We start from the raw sequence: 19,040 nt of genomic DNA on the forward strand, positions 1-19,040 counted from the left end.
TTTAGATTTTCTAACCCCACACCCAGGACTCTTTCACCATCCTAAGAAAGAGGCATGCCTGAGTCATGAATTGTAAGGCAATCCATACAGATTTCCCTTCCTAACTTCGACTGGATATAATTGGCATGTGTTTCTAAATGAAGAGAGGTTGGAATGTCATATCTTAATCATGTTCTTTTATTCTGTTAAAGACTCTAGCTGATTGATCTAATCTGGTTTCTCATAATCATGAGTAGTTGACCTGTCCTTTGGACTTTTTGCTGTCCCTTTATTCATGGGCAAGAGGGCATGCAACCATTTCGGGAGCCACAAGGAAAAGAAAGGCTTTTGCTAACACAGGACTAAGATGCTAATATCCCCATGGACTGCTAGAGTTTTCTCACTCCAACTGGATAGATGATCATGAGTCATTCATATGTTTTATAACCAGGCTTCCAAAGACAGAATTGCTAAGACCTCAAGTCTTTAAAACTCAGGCTAACAGATAATCCCCTTCTGTTATATATGGTAGCAGACTAGCCCATGGGAGAGAAGCCTACATGGATAGGGTCAATGGATGGATCCATAAGTAATATCTCTCGTGTCATACTCTTTGTCAAGATGAAGAAACATGGATTAGTTGATAGTACAGCCAAATTGGTTCAGAGTTCGTTGTCTGAAAAAAAAATCAAGAATGTCAATCAATCAATTTTACTTTGATAGATGCCTCAAGTGAACCATTGAATATATGGCCAATGATTTGGTTGAATTTTTGTTGAATCACTTACTTTCTCTTCTTATACAATCTCTGTTACAAAGTTTGGCTCACTGTAAAGGATAAGAGGGGGGAGAAATAACAGACTCAGTGTAATGGCAAAAGGCGTCAATAAAAATATATATAAATAAAATAAATTGAAGATTTAAAACTCTTTAGTCAAGACTCTAGTCATTTCACAGATGAGAACTTGAGATTCAGAAAGGTTACTTCATCAAGGTAACACAAAGAGCAGTCAATCAACAAGCCTTTATTTGGAAGCTGTTATATGTGGGATATTATGCTAGAGACTAAAGACATAAAGACAAGGCAAAACCAGTCACAGATCTCAAAGAAGTCCTAAGTAACTCAGATGAAATTGGAACTTAGGTCTTCTAACTCCACATCCAAGATTCATTTTTAATTAATTATTTGATTAATTTTTACTTTTTGAGACAAACAGGATTAAGTGACTTGTCCAGGGCCATCCAGCTAGTAAGTGTCTAGGGCCAAATTTGAACTCAGGGAGCTCATATGAGCCATCCTGATTCCAGGATCCACATACAATATCTGGTTGCCCTCCACCCAGGACTTGTTTTCATTGTCCTAAGAAAGAGGCAGTGACATTCCCCCAAATGACCAGAGAGGGCAGAGATAGAAATAATAATTGGAGTGGGGAGAATTAAAAAGAATTAGACTCTGAAAAAAGGAGAATCTTGTCATGTAGAGCAAGACTGGAATATCTCATGAGGTATGAGTTCTCTCCTTCACTGGAGGTCTTCAAGCAAAGGTTAGATAAGTACTTGTCACAGATGTTGTAGTGAAAAATTTCTTTTCAGGTACAGATTTGATTCAGTCATGCTAAAATCAAATAGAAATGCATCTCTGCTGGCTGCATTTTTACTTTGAAAACCACAAATTAGCATTATCTATGACATAGCATTTTTAAATTATTTCTTTTCATAAACAGTTCCCAATTACTTTTTAATCTGGTTTGAGACATGTGGGATTTTTGCCTGAGTTCAACATCTCTGGAATAGGTTTCTCCCAACTCTGAAATTCTAGGATTTCCTGAGTTGGTTCCTCAGGAGAGTCATTTGGCAGGGATGCTGTAAACAGAGCTCACTCTGGCTATAGTTTAAAATAAATGATCACTGAAGTCTCTTCCAATGTTTCAAGTCTATGGTTTCATAAAGTTTTGTGACTTCCAGTCCTCCATTCTTGTCCCAAGGTAGCCCCATGCTACCATATCTTCTTAGGGTTGGCTTCAGAGAAGGACCTGGGAAGGGAAGCAGACAGTTACAGATCTGGAATAGCTAAAGGGACTTCAAAGTCCATCTAATCAAACCACTCACTAATCATTTTCAGATGAGGGAACTGAGGCCTGGGAAAGTTCACTGGCTACCAACATCACTCGGGTAGTATCACGGGTGGGATATGAATTTAGATCTTCAGACTCCAGTCAATAACTTTCCATGGTACCTTTCCCTTGTGGAGTTGGGAAACACATGTGTCCTAGTACACACTGATGAACCTGGCTTTTTATGTATTTTTTACATTTTTATCTAACTGGGACATAAGTTACAATTATAATCACTGAGTTCTAGAGGTTGTGTGTATTTTTTAAACTTCTACATATGATACTGGTATAAAATGTTGATATTCTTGTGGGTATAATTTTGTAGGTTCAGTGATTGCTTCCTTGATTAAATCCTATAGTCCACCATTTTGAACTTAGTTTGTGTGTGGGTCTAAAGCAAAGCTCTCTGAGGAAATGAATGGAAGATATAAGGCTAAACTCTATGTACAGCTAATCAGTAAGTCAGAAGAAATGAGCTGACATCAATATAGAGTTCACAGTAATATAGAGTTCACAGGCACAACCCTGTCCACAAAATATCCTCCAAAATACATGCAGACTCTTTTCTTTTTCCTTAAGAGATGATACAAAGCTGCAAAATCAACTGATTTGAACTTTCTCCATCTCCCCCTACATTACAAGATCCATAAAAGAAACTGGGGACACTGGGGATCTTTACCCTGAAAAGGAGGAGACAAGGGGTGTCATGATGGCTATCTTCAATTATTTGAAGAAATGTGATGACACGTAGAGATCTGATTTGTTCTTGGCTCTAAAGGACAGAATTCAGAACAGTGTTAATAAAAAGACTTTTGGCCCTCAGCTAAGGGTTAGACTAAATGGTTTCTGAACTCACTTCCATTTCTAAGGTTCTATACTTCTATGATTTTTTGACTATTGATTCTTATTTATTAAATAATGAAAGAAGACAAAAAAGCCCTTTCTTTCAAAGAGATTATGTCCAATTGGGGAGTAGGGAGGGAAGGAGATCCAATGGAGTAAAGCATTTGTTTATATTCATGGAATTTTGTTGTGTTCAGTCATTTCAGTCATGTCTAACTGGTCATGACCCCATTTGGGGTTTTCTTGGCAAAGATACTGGAGTGGTTTGCAATTTTCTTCTTGAGTTCATTTTACAGGTGAGGAAACTGAGGCAAACAGGGTGAAGTGACTTGTCTGAGGTCACCCAGCTAGCAAGTATCTGAGGCCAGATTTGAACTCATCTTCCTGATTCTACAACCAGAACTCTATCCTCTGGGCTACCTAGCTGCCCCATAGTGTAGAGTAGTGGTTCTCAAACATATTTAGTCTCAGAACCTCTTTATACTCTTAAAAATTGTTGAGGACCCCAAAGAGTTTTGTTTACATGGGCTATATCTCTCAATATTTATCACAATAGAAATTTAAAAGTCTTAGTATTATTATAGAAATAGGTTTTCCCTCATGGTGAAGTGAATCCTGAAAGGGTCTGGGTATGAAGACGTTGTGAGAACCACTGAAATAAAGGAATGTATCCCTGTTCTAGGAAAATCACTTTGTCAGCTATGATTAGGTGGCATAAGAGAAGTACATTCATATGCATCTGTATACATGTATATTTACACACAAAAGAGATACAAACATAAGTAAAGACAAAACAGAGATATGCCTAGGTGATGGATATAAGGAAAAAAGGTAAGGAGGGAGAGAGAGATAAGATGAGAATAGACTACATTTCGGTGATATAGGGAATTTCTAGATGACGAAATTCTTCCTACCAATAGATTGGCAACTAGAACACTGAGGAGTTAAGTGACTCTCAGGTATGCAGAGTCAATATATGTCAGAGGCAGGACTTGGACCCATACATGTACATATACTTTTACAAAAATATACCCAGACACATATATGTGCATGTCTACATATCATGTACATTTATAAACATACATATATTTTGTGTGGCTTGAGAAATTGGCCCCTAAATAATCAAGAATCATCTGACCTGCCTTTTTTCCTTCCACAAACTAAGAATCACAAGATCACAGATTATGTGTCAGAAGGGACTTTAAAGGTCAATTAGTCCAATCCTTACTGTTTTTTTTTTATTAATCAGTTTCATCAATATTGTTCATTTTTCCATGATCTAGATTTTCTCCTGCTTCCATTTGTTCATTTTTGTAGTTGTGGAGACAGACCCAGAGAATGATTTTCCCAAGGTCACAAAGGTAGGGTTTTAAGCAAGGCCAAAGAACTATTGAAATTGATCATGTATTTGGCACCCACCTAGACACATATGCAGGGCAGCAATCACTCTGCTCTTAGAATTTTTCTTTCTTTTTTTTTTTTAAACTCTTACCCTCCATCTTAGAATTAATACTGTGCATTGGTTCTAAGACAGAAGAGCAGTAAGGACAAGGCAATGGCAGTGAAGTGACTTGTCCAGGGTCACACAGCTGGGACATATCTAAGTCCAGATTTGAACCTACAACCTCACATCTCTGGGCCTGGCTGTCAATACACTGAGATACCCAGCTGCCCCTCTTAGAATTTCTGAGTTCACTTAATCCAAATGTTGTTCAAGTTCTTCTTCTACCCAGTAGGCACTGGTTGTGTGACTCAGTTTCTGGGGGGGTTTTTTGTTTGTTTTTTTCCAGTGGACTCTCAGATTCCTGTCATTAAAGATTTTCCTGAAACACCACCTGAACTGCCTAATTCTATTGTGGCTACCATAGTAACACCAGGTTGCTGGGAAATTGGAGAGAGTCCAGACAAGAGCAATGAGCCTGACGGAGGGAATTAAGGGGAGTTATTACCAGGCTGAAGGATGATAGGTTCAGTAAGCAAAGACATAAGCCTGGATACAAGCAAATGTGTAAGCCTCAAAGCAGTGTGAGATTAGGAGCCTGGTACAAAGGAGGGCTCAAAGAACGTTTTAACTGTATTCTTAAATAATGGAAAGAAAGCAAATACAGGAGAGAACATGTGGAGAGTTGCTGACCTCTTGCATTATAAAATAGTCTCTCCAAGCAGCCACATGTAGGAGTCTCAACATCGAAAGGATTGAAAACTCTATCCAGCAGAGCTGATGTTTAGGGAGCAATCAGTGCCAGTTGAAGAGTGGATGGGATGATTTCCCATAGCAACAGAGAATTTTGGTGCTTAAAGCAACTTCTGAGATGACCTAAACTCAACCCTCTCATTCTCAGAATAACAGAATCTGAGTTGAAAAGCATTGCAGTAGCCAGCTAGTCAAGTCTCTACCTGAAAATGGGGGACTAACATACTAAATTAATGTCATTCAGCTTCACCTAATAGCTTTAACTGATTAAACCAACCTCATTATTACCTCTCAAGATTTCAGGACAGACATAATGGTTACCTTTTTTAATCAAGCCCACAAATACTAGAATAGACCTGTGGTGGCAAATCTATGGTACCCATGCCAGAGGGGCACTCAGAACCCTCTCTGTGGGTACACACACCATTGCCTCAGCACAGAGTTCATTACTAGAAAGCCAAAGGGGCACAAGACTAGGTTGCTCCCCTTCCCTTCTTCATGCATGCCTGAGGACATTCCTCACATCACCATCCCTCTAAAAGGTTCCCTCACTGGTCTAGACTATCCTCAATGAGAGCCTTGATTATTCAAAAGAGATACACACAAAATCAAGATAGATAAGAGACAACTTTTATTCAGAGTTCATCAACCTATAGATCTTAGACCAGAATTTGACATGGATAAAGAGCTGTGTCTACAATTGAAAAGGAGCATGAAGTTGGGCTGAATTGGATTTGGAAAGTTGCCTACTGATTCCAATTTGTGAAATTTCACTTATAAGAGTGACCTATACCTGTATCTCACTACTATGATGAATTCCCAGTTAAGGGTCTTCCCTTAACCAATTCAGTTCCTCCCCACTCTGTCTTATAGTCACTTCGTTTTGCCCAGGGCATCCAGAGATTTAGGGGGCTTACTCCAGGTCAGAAAAGAAATTTCATGTGGGAGAAAACATGGGCTATCATCTGATAACCTAGATTTGGTTATCTGCCACTAAATAAGAGATAATGCTTCTTTTCCATAAGCTTTATCTCCTACCTCTTACCCCGAATGCTCACAGGACCTTGATCTCTAATTTCATTCATAGAAATTGTGATGAGGAGTCCATTCTAACTTCTCAGAATCCTTGCCATAGTTGAACATATGACACACAGAGGGTTTCTATCACTGTGACCCATGTTTCTCTTGTCTCAACCAGAGCAAGTTTTATTCACAGAATTCACAGTTCTGTTCCATGAACCCATTTAAACAATTCATGAAAAGAAATTAAGGATGTATGTTGCTTTCAGAAAGAAGCTCTCTCCCTTTTCTATCAAATCATCTTCACTCCCATCTAAGCCAGGCGGTGTAATCTCATTAGAAACCCCCAGGAGTAAAAGATCTATCCCACAAAAACAGGGTGGGGAGAGGTAGATAAATTTCTAGTAATGGCCCTGCACACAAATGCCAGTCACAGGTTTCTAAAGGAAGCTTTCCAACCTGTTAATAGTTTTCTGTACACAACAGCTGCAATCCATGAAAGAGATGAATATTCATGGAAAAAAGCATTTATATATACTGAATGTATATTCATGAACAAATGGCTTCCTGCCCTCCCTCCTTCCCCCAGTCCTTAATGGTGTTTGCACAGTAATTGGAGAATGGGCCACGCTTCCATTGACTGGTAAGGCTGGTGTTGCTTTTTGCTGGCCTGAATCCTTTCTAGAAAGGTAGCTCACCAATGGTTATGGATGGGGACAATAAGCCAGGGAGGGAAAAGGATCTGTCCAGAGCCATTCTCCATACTTTCCATTTATTAGAAGACAATGCCTCCTTGCATAAAATATTAATGACACATTACATGTGATGACCCACCTCTCTTTTGGCAGAGAATTAAGCATTCTAGTCTTGTGTGGCCATGTGTTCCGGGTCCAATCAGGAGTTGACCTTCCTCTTTCAGAACTCCTTTGTCACCTTTCCCCAGTGACCTTGACTGGGAAGAGAAATGGGGTGGGCTTTGGAGACTCATCCCCAATTGTCATAGCCTTTATCGGTCTTCCATACTGAAAGGAGCTGGGGAGATGGCTGCATTATTAACTTTATGACAAATGTCTTTATAATTTTAATATGCCTGCCTAGGGAAGAGGCGTGGTAGAAAGAGTCAGATTCTATAAAGGGCAGAAGGACGGCTTGCTCCATTAATCTCCCTGGATGGTGGCTAGAAAAGAACCAGGTGGGGAGATTTGTCTTTTGTTGAAAAAGAAAGACTCCAGGGCACTGAACAAAAACAGATTTAAAAAATATACATTCAACAGATTAAGCCAACAGATCCATCAGACAGACTGAACCGCCTGTTCCCTCTCTCGGTTTAACCCTGGGCCACCAGACAAAAAACAATCCTCAGACCTTAGATTGGGTGCAAAGGACAATGATAAGGACTGAGCAATTCCCTCACTTGCCTTCTTTCTCCTACTACCTTTCCTAGCCTGCTTCTCTCCCAGGTGGTTTAGGAAGGCTATTGCTGTAATCCAGAAATAAACAAGTTGCTAATCCATCTCAGGAGCTCTTAAAGGCAGTTAATGTTTACATGAAATACTAAATCATAATCTGTAAACTGTTGCCTGGAAAATGTGACAAGGTTGGTGTCTTTTGTATTGTGTTGAGGAAAATTCCATTAAGCTAATATTTAGAGGTAGCTGTGTGCTGATTGGACATTTTGATCTGGAGACAGGATGGATGGAAGGATCTTAGCTAAACTTCATGGGACAAAAATACACCTGGCTAGAAAGGAAATGTTTCTTCGAAGTACTTTGAGCAGGGATTCTGAATCATGTTTGTGTGTTTCAAACCTCTGGGGCAAAACCTATGGGCTCCCATTCAGAATAATGTTTTTAAATGCATAAAACAAAATGTTTACGTTTATAAAGGATACAGTTTTGTCAACATGCAGCTTCCAAAATGTTTTTAATCTAAGTTGGACCCCAGATTAAGAATCCCTAACTTGGAGTCTTTAATTTTTATTTTTATTTTTGGAATCAAGTCTCTTAGAATTTCCAAACAGAAGTAGGAGAGAAACTCTTAAACTGGAATAGGTTTCAGTACTCTTTACATGAAATCCTGGAGCCACCTCAGAAACTGACCATGTGATCGGAGGCTATTTACTTCTGTTTTCTAGAGCATCTGACCAGTATCATGTCTGGTCATACCTGAATTGCACCAGAAAATAAAGTGAAAAATAAAAAACTGGCCTGTAACTTTACCATTGCAGGGAGCATGTTTCTGGTGATACATTTCCTCTCCTAATCTTAATCACACCATCAAAACAATTTAATTTAAGAATATTGAGGGGACAGCTGGGTGGCTCAGAGGACTGAGAGGAGGCCCAGAAATGGGAGGTCCTGGGTTCAAATCTGGCCTAGGACACTTCCTAGCTGTGTGACCCTAGGCAAATCACTTAACCCCCATTATCTAGCCCTTAACACTCTTCTTGGAATCATGTGTTGGCTATGGGGGGGGGGGGAAGAAAAAGAAAATGATCTTTGTCTTTAATGAATAATGCTTGGAAATGATCAAATAAAATATATTAAAAAAAAAGAGTATTGAAAAGTTAAATGGTCTTCCTAAAGTCCCACAGCCAGAAGATATCAAAGTGCTGGGCAGGCAGTCCAGAAGATCCGAGATAAAATTCAACCACATACTGGTTATGTTACCAGTCATAACTTTTGCAGCCTCCATTCTCTCAACTATAAAATGGAGATAGCAGTTCTTACCTCTCAGGATTATTGCAAAGATCAAATTAGACAATATTTGTGAAGTGCCTAGCATAGTGTCTGACACATAGTTGGTATTTGAAAGGCTTCCTCCCTTCCCTCCTTCTTTTCTTCCCTTTCCCTCTTCTTCCCTCTTTCCCTTCTTCCTTTCTTCACTTCCTCCTTTCTCTCCCTCCCTCCTTTCTTTCCTTCCTTCCTTCTTCTCTTCCTTCCTTCTTTCCTTCCTTCTTTGTTACTTTGGTTCTAGGTGTAGAGATGAGGTAGGACTTGTAGTGATACAATTGAGGATGTTAAAAAAAGGAATCTTTACACATTGCACCTCTCTGAACTTCTTACAATGTATTGGTCAATTGTACTTATTTTTTCTTCTCTTTTTTATCTTTAAAAATATCATTTGTTATATTATTGTATATTATACTGAGAGAATGAAAGGGAGAGAAATTGGGAATAACTAATAATGATGTAAAAAAAAGAAGACAGCAATAAAAGCTTTTTTTTAAAGAAAAGAAACATTATGGCCCTAATAGATCATTCATACTCACAAAAATATAGTGAAAAGAGCATTGTCTCTAAAATCAGAGGACCTGAATTCAAATTGTGATTCTTAATATCTATGACTTTGATTAAGTCCATGAAACTCCTTGGGCTTCAGTTTCCTCATCTTAAGATGTGGGGATTCTCCATGGCTTCTTTCACCTCTTGCAGCAATACATCTCCCCTCTGCTCTTAGATAGCTGAATTTCCTTCGCATTCTGACCCTGTTCTACTAGATTCTGAAGTGGCAGGACAATGGTAGTCATCTACAGCATCTGTAGACTGCATTGCTAACTTCTTCACTTGAACTAGAATTTCCTAGGAAGTGACATTATGACCACTAAATCATTGAATCCCAAAGCTAAAAAAGGACCTCACAGGGCATCTAGTTCACTTCAATCATAAGCAGAAATTCTTTCTTCATTCTGAAACTTTGGATTAAAAAATTCCCTAGATGAGGAATCCTTCCAAGGAAACCCATTAAGCTTTTGGGACAGCTCTAATTCTTGGGAATCTTCAGTTAAGCTGAAAGGTTGTTAGTTTCCTTTCCGTCTCACTTTTAAATATCATTCTTGACCATTTCTACAAGTAGCTCCTAGTTCTGTCCTCCAGAGCCAAAACAAAATGAATCTAATACCTCTTTGACATGGATACCCCTAAAATATTTTGCTATTTGTTATTGTTGTTGCTGCTATTGTTGTTTTTGTTATCGTGTCATTTCAGATGTGCCTGACTCTTCATGAGACCATTTGGAGTTTTCTTGGCAAAAATACTGGAGTGGTTTGTCATTTCCTTCTCCAGCTCATTTTACAGAGGAGGAAACTAAGGCAAATAGGATAAAGTAGCCAAGGTCACACAGCTAATAAGTATCTGAGGTCAGATTTGAACTCTTGATTTTTGTACTCTATCCTGGTACTCTTTCTTGTGCCTGGTACTCTATCCATTGTACCACCTACATGCCTACCCTTAAATATTTAAAGATGGCTAAATTTCTTCTCCAAGTTAAACATCTCTAATCCTTCCATCTGATCCTTCAGTCATCTCTGTAATATTTATTGGGAAAGGAAATAGGATTGGGGAAAATGGGGATATATGGGAGGTTTGTATGGGGTATGGAGGAGTTCAGGGGAGAGAGGGAACACTGTTTGGTGAGGCAAGGGAGGGAGATGCCCCCTGCTGAGAGGAAACAGCAGGGGTCCAATAAGGACGGTTTGTCTTTGAATGACTGAAACTGAAGTTCAGCTCCCTCTATGACCAGCAAAGATAGTCCACTTATCTGACTGTGAATTCAATAACAAAGTTTAATAACTAGTTGGAATTGGAGGGTTTCCTTAGCTTCAGAGTATAGGGCCAGGCTCTAGAGGCTGGCGGAGGGTTTGTCCCACTCCCATCTACTCTCGTTGTTCTAATTCAGAATCTTAGCAGTACACAGAAAGCAAACCAGAACAATTCTAACCTTCAGAAGCCTGTGTCTTCGGGCTGAACCAAGAAGAGCACGCCGCTCCAGACTGGGCTGAACAAGCTCCACTCTCCTCCAACCCCAGGATGCAAGACCTCTTGTCTTCCCCTAGCCGGAAGGAAGTGCTAGTCACAAGACCCAACTGCCACTCCCAGTTGGCCCTTCCCCCACACAAACTGTCAGTCTTGTTTCCTTTCCACAATCATCCCCTTTTTTTGTTGTGACCTTCCCAAGGTCATATATTTATATTATAGTTACCAATTTACTAAACCTACTCTAAGGATTCTTTGCGGGAAAGTAAGGGTAAGGGTAATTTTGGGGTTTTATATTAAATTCAGTACAAAAATGTCAAACAAAACTATTACAAGAAATTGAATCTTAGTGCTAATACTACTTACTCTAAGTTAACTAAAACTAATACCTTCTTTATAGAAAGTTTTTACATATAATACAACAATACACATTGTTCCACATCATGATGTCAGTCAAACAGAAATATCTACTGATCTTTCTATTTGCCTTAGACCTAATGGAACTAACTATATACATATTTACATTTTGCATAAATACAATTTCAGACACTTGTTTAATATAAACAAGGTCTCTCAATATGTCAGTTTGTGATTTTGTGTTCTGTGTCTAATAGTGTTGTGTTGATTTAATACTTATCAAGTTTCTTCAGATTTCCACTTCTCATGTTGACTGATGGATCTCTTCTTTCTTCCATGTTATGTAGTGATGCATGCTATTTCCCTAATATGTGAAATTACTTTTGTTTTATTATTTCAACACACTCAGTCTTATACATAAATCTCATTTTTGATCTGTCCTCTAATATAAACAAATTTACAAAGTTCAAAGTCTTAGCTGTCCATTTCAGCTTTTCCTCTTTGTTTCTTGTCTCTAGCATCTTTTCTTGATGCTTTTCCTCTGGGATGGTTTTAAATCTTTTCCTCTGGGATGCTTTTCCTCTGGGATGCTTTTCCTCTGGGTTGCTTTTCCTCTGGGATGCTTTTCATCTGGGTTGCTTTTCCTCTGGGATGCTTTTCCTCTGGGTTGCTTTTCCTCTGGGCTGGGAAGTTGTCTCAAACATTATGTGTCACTATTATTTCTTTGTGTTGTACTTTTTATGTTAATCAGTTTTTGTTTTCATTTCTCAGCACTATCTGTTGTCTAATTATCTTCAATGTCTGTTACAATGGTGTTGAACTTTTTCTGGTTTCACGTGGGAACAGTGAAACCATGAGTCTTTCCCTGCAACTTTTATAGCTGTTGGGGTAGTAAGCAATACTTCATGTGGTCCAGTCCATTTTATGTCTGTGGCCAATTTTCTATTGAAATTTTTTAAGTATACTATGTCTCCTGGTTTGATGTTGTGCAAATTAAAATCCAGGGTTACTGTTTGTTGTATCAAGCCCACTTCACGCAGTTCTGCTATTCTTGTCTGTAAAGCTTATATATATTTTGTTAATTGACAATCTAGTTTGTGAGAAGTTCTACGTCAGAGAAAGGAAGATGTGATAGGAGCATTACATTGTTTTCTTCTTCTTCCTTTTGTTTTGGATCAGGTATACGATTTTCTTGTACTGCAAATTTAGTGTCTCTATCCACTTTATCCACTTCCACATACTTTTCATAAAGTTCTTCATAATTCTTGACTCCCAATGCTGCCAGCATTTCTTCTATTGTGATTGTGTAGTTTATTTCCTTAACTAACTTTTCTGACTGGATCTTTTGTTCCTGATTTGAGTTGTTAAAATAATTATCTGTCTTTCCTTCTTGTAAAGCTTTGTGATCTTGATCGTAAGTTTTGATATATTCATAAGGTTCGTGGTCTTCTTCATTTTCTGAATCAAACATTATTGAATATAGTGATTCTATGTGATTCGTGTCTTGCATTGACTCTTGCTTGGTGATCTCTATATTCCCCAAGTCTTTTGCAAGCTCTTTAACTTGGACGTAACTTGTGATTTGGCTGTCTTCGGGAGATGTTTTTAAAACAGATTTAGTTGCTCCTGTATCAATTAGAGCTGAGTAGATCTCATTACCCACTTTTATCATAACCCTTGGTTCTGTGTTCTCATTCTGTTGGCACACTTGGACCATAGGTGCCTCTATTTCTATTTTGTTCAAATCCCAGTTTTGTTCTTCATCTACAGACTTTTCTTGTTGCTTTGAACATTCATTTTGTAATTCATCATCAGTTTGCAATAGAATTGCATTATCACGGAGACTTAAGGATGGCATAACAATGTTTGTGTTTGCTTTTTCTTGTGCACTTACTATTGGTTGGAATTCTTCTGCATAAGGATTTAAGGTTAACTTTTCTATTATGTCATTGGTATTTTCTTGTGTAATAGCATTCTTGTTTTCAGAGTCATTGTCTCCAGGAGGTCTGCTAATTTGAATGTTCTCTGTTATTTCATTTTCCTCCCCATTGGACCCTTCTGTTGTTTCCTCATGTGCTTCAATTAATTCATTTACAGTTCGTGTATTACAGACTGTTGCCACTTTTGTTCCTTCTTCTTTCTTTGTAGATTGTTCCACTGTTCCAAAAAATTTCTCTTTAATCTCTGTTACATCATTATCTAATTGGATTTCTTCTTCTATCTGTTTAGTTTTATTTTGTACTTTTGGAACCCCACCTTCTATCTTCATGCAGTCTCCTTCCTTTTCATTTTTCCTTTTTCCTTTCCCATTTTTCCTTTTTGATGTTACCCCATGTACCTGGCTTCATAACTGACTTTGTTTGGCAGCACCTGAGACTACTTATGAATAACGTGGCTTCGCTCCTTGTTGGATGTCCCTCTCCATGGTTTCTAAATTTAGTGCTTGCAATGAATTCTTGCAATTACAATCACAACATTTTGCATTTGTTTGTGTATTATTGCTGCTATTCTTTACATTGCTTTTTCAAGACCTCGGTTTGTTATTAGCTTGGAATAATTGTGCCTTTAAATAACAGTCTCAAACATGTGACCCATTTTTCCACAGAGGAAACATCTGGGTAAATTTCTCCTTTGATTATTTTGTGTGTAATTTCTTGTGGGTTTGTATGATTGAAGAGTGGCTAGACTTTTTATTTCTTCAATTTCTTTACATTTACTTGTGCTATTTGCCTCCTTGAGCTTGGCTTTAAGGTCTTTTATTATTTCATCCTTTTCCTCTAGTATTCCTTTATGACCTGAAAATATGTAAGTTGCTGTTTTTCTTAAATCTTCCAGACTTAGTGTTTCCCAATCTGGGCACTGGAGTTTAAAATATGATCTAATAGGTGTGTTACTGCCTTTCACAAATTGTCTCCTTATGTGTTGGAGATTTTGTTCAGTTAAATTTTCAAATCCAAGCACATCCTCTGCTACTTCAATCACTCTATCAAGGAACTTTGATGGATGTTCCCCACTTTCCTGTCTCAATCTCTCAAATTTTCCCCAAGTATCTGGTCTTTTTGAAAAACTTTTCATTGCCTCTAATAAGTCTCCTCTGGCTTTTCTTAGGTAACGTAGATTTTCGTTATTAGATAACTCTAAGTCTGTTCCTTCCTCTGACCATGATGTTAAATTTGGATTTTTTCTAGTTTCATTAATGAATTGTTGTTTTCCCTTTTTGAAAATAATTCTGAGAGAAGAATTTCAGTGTCCTGGGAATCTGCATCATAAAGCCTAATTGCTTTTTTAAAATTCTTTTAAACATCTCATTGGTTCTGAAAACCAGGAAGGCATCAGTCTTTTCAGACTTTCAAGGTCAGCTGTTGTAAATGGTTTATGTGTTTTAATATAAATTATGCCGCTATCTGGTTGTAGGTTTGTTTGATCTCTTAGTGGTAATATTGGTATTCCACCTTCAGCCCCATCTGTATTTTCTTGCTGAACTACATTGTTATTTTTAGGTATGTCTTGTTGTGTGTTAATACCTTTGCCACATTGTTTCTCTTCACTCAGTTGCTTAATCATTTCCTTTAGTTGCATCATCTCCTCTTTTATGGCTAAAATCGTCACAGCCATTTCATTATCTTTTGCTTTTTTCCCAAAAATTAGATACACACCTATTTTTAGGGCATAGTATAATTGGGTTACAAAGAATAATGTTCCAGCATATGTGGGAATGAATGAAATCAAGCGATACATACTTACATTCAGCCATTGCAAAGTTTCATAGATGCTAAGCAGAAAATAAATATAATCTGGAATCGTGACAAACAATAAGTCAAAAAACATATAAAAGAAATATGCAATCCAGGCTAGAGTACCCATGGCAAGTAATAGTTTCTTTACCATCTTGTATCTTGAAAAGCTTTTTGCAACAGAAAAAAGATTTTAAGTCTGGCCCTTTAAGAGTCGCCTCCTCCTTTCTGGAGGAGTGGTTTCTTTTGGGTATGGTATCACTAGACAGATTAGTTGCACTCAGCACTGCTCTCAAAATGGTTACTTTTCACAGTCACACAGGCTTTTGAAATGTAGTCAGGCCCAACTTCTCTGAAACTCCAATTGACTTTTTTTTTTCCAAATTCTTGACAAAAATAGGTTGGAAAACCTAGTTGGCTCTGCCAAAAACTGTAATATTTATTGGGAAAGGAAATGGGATTGGGAAAAATGGGGATAAATGGGAGGTTTGTATGGGGTATGGAGGAGTTCAGGGGAGAGAGGGAACGCTGTTTGGTGAGGCAAGGGAGGGAGAGGAAACAGCAGGGGTCCAATAAGGACGGTTTGTCTTTGAATGACTGAAACTGAAGTTCAGCTCCCTCTATGACCAGCAAAGATAGTCCACTTATCTGACTGCGAATTCAATAACAAAGTTTAATAACTAGTTGGAATTGGAGGGTTTCCTTAGCTTCAGAGTATAGGGCCAGGCCCTAGAGGCTGGCGGAGGGTTTGTCCCACTCCCGTCTACTCTCGTTGTTCTAATTCAGAATCTTAGCAATAGACAGAAAGCAAACCAGAACAATTCTAACCTTCAGAAGCCTATGTATTCGGGCTGAACCAAGAAGAGCATGCTGCTCCAGACTGGGCTGAACAAGCTCCTCTCTCCTCCAATACCTGGAAGCAAGACCTCTTGTCTTCCCCTAGCCGGAAGGAAGTGCTAGTCACAAGACCCAACTGCCACACCCAGCAGGAAGGAAGTGCTAGTCACAAGACCCAACTGCCACTCCCCGTTGGCCCTTTCCCCACACAAACTGTTACCTTTCCACATCTCCTATCACTTCTTTATAGTCAATACTCCAATCTGGATGCCCTCTAGTTTATCACTGTCTTTCCTTAAATGTGGTGTTGGTTGTCCCCGGTGCCTAAAAAGCTCTGACCCTTTCTTTACCTCTGCCTATTTTCTTAGTTTCAGGCCAAATCCTACCTTCTGGAGGAGGTCTTTCCCCACTCTCCCTTCAGTTTCTAATGCCTTTCTGTGTACTCTGCATCTTTTTCTTACTTATCTACTTATTTGTATTTTGGAATGTAAGAACCTAGAAGACAAGGTCTATTTTGTCTTCTGTTTGTTTAGCATACTATCAGGCATAAACTACATGCTTAAAAAAAAAAAGACTAATCAACTGGTACTTCAAACCAAATAGAATACTTTCTATATGCAACCTCAACAGAACAAAGTATTATGATATTACCATCTCCCTAGGATTAGAGATTTATCTTTTTGTAATGCAACCTACAATAACATTTGTTTCCATGTTGGCTGTCACATTTCCCTATTGACTCATATATTCCTCAGAGTCCACTAAAATTCCTTATAAAGGAACTCAAAGTAGATTTATTTATTTATTTTTGTTTATTTATTTATTAAAAAAACCCTTATCTTCCATCTTAGAATCAATACTGTGTAATGGTTCCAAGGCAGAAGAGTGGTAAGGGCTAGGCAATGGGGGTCAAGTGACTTGCCCAGGGTCACACAGCTGGGAAGATTCTGAGTCCAGATTTGAGCTCAGGACCTCCCATCCCTGGACCTGACTCCCAATCCACTGAGTCACCCAGCTGCCCCCTCAAAGTAGATTTAGAAAATAATGTGATGCACTTGGGGTCAGATGCTTCTGTAGAGTTTGTGCTGTCCATGAGAGATGTGTATCAACATGATTATTCTTTATATGGCTATGGGTAGACATGGATAGATATCCCTGGAGTCTTACCTCACTTTTTCCAAAAAAGACTTTGATTCCTGTTTAGAGACAACAGAAGAAGAAGCCACAGGAGTGACCAATGTGTTCTCTCCTCAGAGAGGGTTGCTGAACTAGAATTATATCTGTTCCCCCTTCCCTCAATATGGATGGCCTAGGACCAAGGTCAGCAAATGTGACCCAAGGACCAACCGGCCTAGGCCTCCTATTTTTGTAAGACTCGTGAGCTACAAATGTTTTATATTTTTATCAGGTTTTACAAATATAGTTTGTGGGGTGGAGTTGGTCAGTGGGCCATAATTTGACAAGCTCTGGTCTGGGAGCATAATTTTTTTAAGTTCAAAAGTTACAAGGAGGGGCAGCTAAGTGGCTCAGTGCATAGAGAGTCAGTCCTAGAGAGGGGAGTCCTAGGTTTAAATATGACCTCAGATAGTTCCTAGCTGTGTGGCCTTGGGTAAGTCACTTGATCCCCATTGCCTAGCCCTTACCACTCACTCTTTTGCCTTGGAACCAATACACAATATTGATTCTAAGATGGAAGGGAAGGGGGGAGAGAGAGAGAGAGAGAGAGAGAGAGAGAAAGAGAGAGAGAGAGAGAGAGAGAGAGAGAGAGAGAGAGAGAGAGAGAGAGAGAGAGAGAGAGAGAGAGAGGGGAGAGAGAGAGAGAGGGAGAGAGAGAGAGAGAGAGAGAGAGAGAGAGAGAGGGAGAGAGAGAGGGAGAGAGGGAGAGAGAGAGAGAGAGAGAGAGAGAGAGAGAGAGAGAGGAAGAGAGAGAGAGAGAGAGAGAGAGAGAGAGAGAGAGAGAGGAGAGAGAGAGAGAGAGAGAGAGAGAGAGAGAGAGCTCTCCTCTCACCCCTGCCCAGGTTCATCCAAGAAGGATTCCTGAAGTCTCTAGGGAGGCAAGCTGGACATGGAGAACATGCTGAGACACTGTCTCTTCTGTGTTATCTTCCCCCTCCCCAAAGTTAGTTGTGATGTTGGTTTTTTCTGTGTCCCTGGCTTTCTCTCCAAAGAAACTCTGAAAACACATGCCTCTCTCAAAGAAAGAATGAAGAATCTCTCTCTTTCCAAAACTCTTTAACCAACTTCCCCCTCCTGCTCCTGTGCATTGTCCTGTCATCATTCTCTTCACTGGTTTAGTTGTCCTGAGTATACAGCAGCTCACAATGCATGTCAGGGTTGAAACCCTGGACATTTTTTTTTTTTGTAAGGGGTATTCAGGGTTGTATGGAACCAAAATGTTCCCGATCACCACTGGTGATTTGGTGCTGCCCTGTTAATTGCCTTTTACATTCACATTTACATTTGACTGCTAATTCAGAGCTCATTCAGAGCTCAGGATTGCCTTCTCTTTAATCTCTTAATCCCCACCCCCCACTAAAAGAAATATGAGGGAATAAATAAATAAAATATATACATAATATATATATATATCTTATTTATATTATAATAATACAGCAATATAATATATAAATATTATATTCATATATAATGATATTATTATAATATACAGAATATTATATATACTATATATAATGAAGTATATTATTATATATAATACAATACAATATAAATAAAACAAATAAAAATAAGAAAGAAAAAATAGTTCTCTTTAGTCACTGGTTATATGTAGAAAAAGTCCTTTCAGAACAGAATGAGCCATTAAACTTTAGTTTAAAGGATTCAGGAAGCCTAGTTCTTATATATAGGCTACCCAATGGTAAGGCAGGTAAGAAGAGTCACTTTAGGTTAAGGTGAGTGAGTGATTTCACGTGGCTAATTTAACCTCAGCAAAAGTAGAGGAGAGTGACTATGGCCCAAATAATAATAAGAGTGGTAAAACAGGGTTGGATGAATTCAGGTGTGGAGCAATTCCCAGTAGACTTAAATATCTCAAATATGTTGCAATTTCTTGCAAAGGAAGGAAAAAGGCTTTAAAGGTAGCAATTAAAGGCAACATCTTTGTCTCCACCCCTCTCCCCAATCAAATGCAATGATGCATTAGCTAATTATTGGTTACACACATTAAGTACCTTTAAGAACAGAAGATCTT

General features: G+C 38.6%; 1 protein-coding gene across 1 annotated transcript; it reads right to left on the reverse strand.

Moving 5' to 3' along the window:
- Nucleotides 1-988: 988 nt before the first annotated feature.
- Nucleotides 989-17,756, reverse strand: LOC103093247 (uncharacterized). The gene is made up of 2 exons (XM_056798647.1): nucleotides 10,870-17,756; nucleotides 989-2,012 (listed from the first exon to the last, which is right to left on the reverse strand). Exon 1 carries the CDS (start codon nucleotides 13,528-13,530, stop codon nucleotides 12,352-12,354), a length of 1,179 nt encoding a protein of 392 aa, XP_056654625.1. The 5' UTR covers nucleotides 13,531-17,756; the 3' UTR covers nucleotides 989-2,012; nucleotides 10,870-12,351.
- Nucleotides 17,757-19,040: the final 1,284 nt, after the last annotated feature.

The sequence above is a fragment of the Monodelphis domestica genome, chromosome 5 (genome assembly GCF_027887165.1).
Source record: "Monodelphis domestica isolate mMonDom1 chromosome 5, mMonDom1.pri, whole genome shotgun sequence".
Lineage (NCBI taxonomy): Eukaryota > Metazoa > Chordata > Mammalia > Didelphimorphia > Didelphidae > Monodelphis > Monodelphis domestica.